Below are 1,156 nucleotides of genomic sequence, written 5' to 3'. Positions count from 1 at the left end.
TTTGGCAAGGTGCTTGAACTTGAACATTTGAAAATGCTCAATAGCTCTTTATAGCTCAGAATTTGGACACCTTTCAAGACGGCCTAAATGTGAAAATCCTTAAATGTTAAATTAGTCAATTTCCCACAACATTTTAACAGTCTTTCAATACCTTTTCAACAATTTATATCAATAGATTAAAGAAGTCACACTACTTGCTACATTTGTTTGTATTAATACAAAAGTAATTCTTCCAGATGCACAGTAATCTTACCATACAATTTTTCACATTAAATGGCATATGTTCTTTCTCTCTTTGTTCATCACGTTTATTCAGATATTCTGCCAATCTTTCTTTTTGTTTTCTTTTCATCCATGCTTGTAACTCCTTTTTTTCTTTTTCTGTTTTTTGAGAACGTCCAACTGCAGGACCATGGATTCTGAATACATGCATAAGCACAAAACAATTCAATAAGTCTCCTTTAAAATACAGGTATGAAAACCATATAAATACAGCAATACCTCCTGACAGACACAAACAACCTAAATAATTATCAACTGGAAATATATTATATTTTATAGTATTTATATAAATAATAAATTATGTTATTTATGTTCTACAATAGTACAACTTCCTTGAAAATCCTGGTATGCAAATATTTTTCAAGCAGTACAGTACACAATATTATTGCCGTATGTTTGTGTATAGGCTATTTACTTGGTATGAGAAGCAGTAGGATGAAAAACAGAATCATTTTGATACGCTTTCAAGAATATTTGTTTGAGCTGGTCTAGAGCAATAGCAACAGTCTAAGAACCTACACAAATGAAGTCACTGCCATGGATATGGTCACCAAACAAGATCAGCTGCAAGTGAAAAGCTGTTCACAATTGTATTGGCTTTTTACAGTTATATTTGAACTACTATTTGTAGAATAAATGGCAATGTTTAATTGGAGACCAGTGCCTTTTTATTTAGTTTCATAACTAGTTTCATAAATTGCAATCCCTTAATATTTAGACAGCAAATTTAATCTTTGAATTTTATATATCCTAATTAAGTAATCTTTATCTTATTAAAGTGGATATTTTTCCCATTTTAAAATGGAAAATGGTTATGCCTTGTAATTCTGTGATAGGGTTTCATAGTTTCATAGATTTAGGGTCGGAAGGGACC

The 1,156-nt window shown here is 30.7% G+C and overlaps 1 protein-coding gene across 5 annotated transcripts in view; it reads right to left on the bottom strand.

Moving 5' to 3' along the window:
- Window positions 1-1,156, bottom strand: part of CUNH5orf42 (chromosome unknown C5orf42 homolog) — a 132,902-nt gene that overhangs the window by 13,989 nt on the left and 117,757 nt on the right. For all 5 annotated transcript variants that reach the window (XM_019517948.1, XM_019517944.1, XM_019517945.1 and 2 more), the window contains one exon: window positions 254-419. In XM_019517948.1, the coding sequence (XP_019373493.1) occupies window positions 254-419 (166 nt within the window). The remainder of the gene's footprint in view (window positions 1-253; window positions 420-1,156) is intronic.

This window comes from Gavialis gangeticus, unplaced genomic scaffold, assembly GCF_001723915.1.
Source record: "Gavialis gangeticus isolate Ggan-Ray unplaced genomic scaffold, GavGan_comp1, whole genome shotgun sequence".
NCBI classification, from domain to species: domain Eukaryota; kingdom Metazoa; phylum Chordata; order Crocodylia; family Gavialidae; genus Gavialis; species Gavialis gangeticus.
The sequence above is the reverse complement of the archived record's forward strand: the minus strand, read 5'-3'. Positions and strand labels throughout refer to the sequence as shown.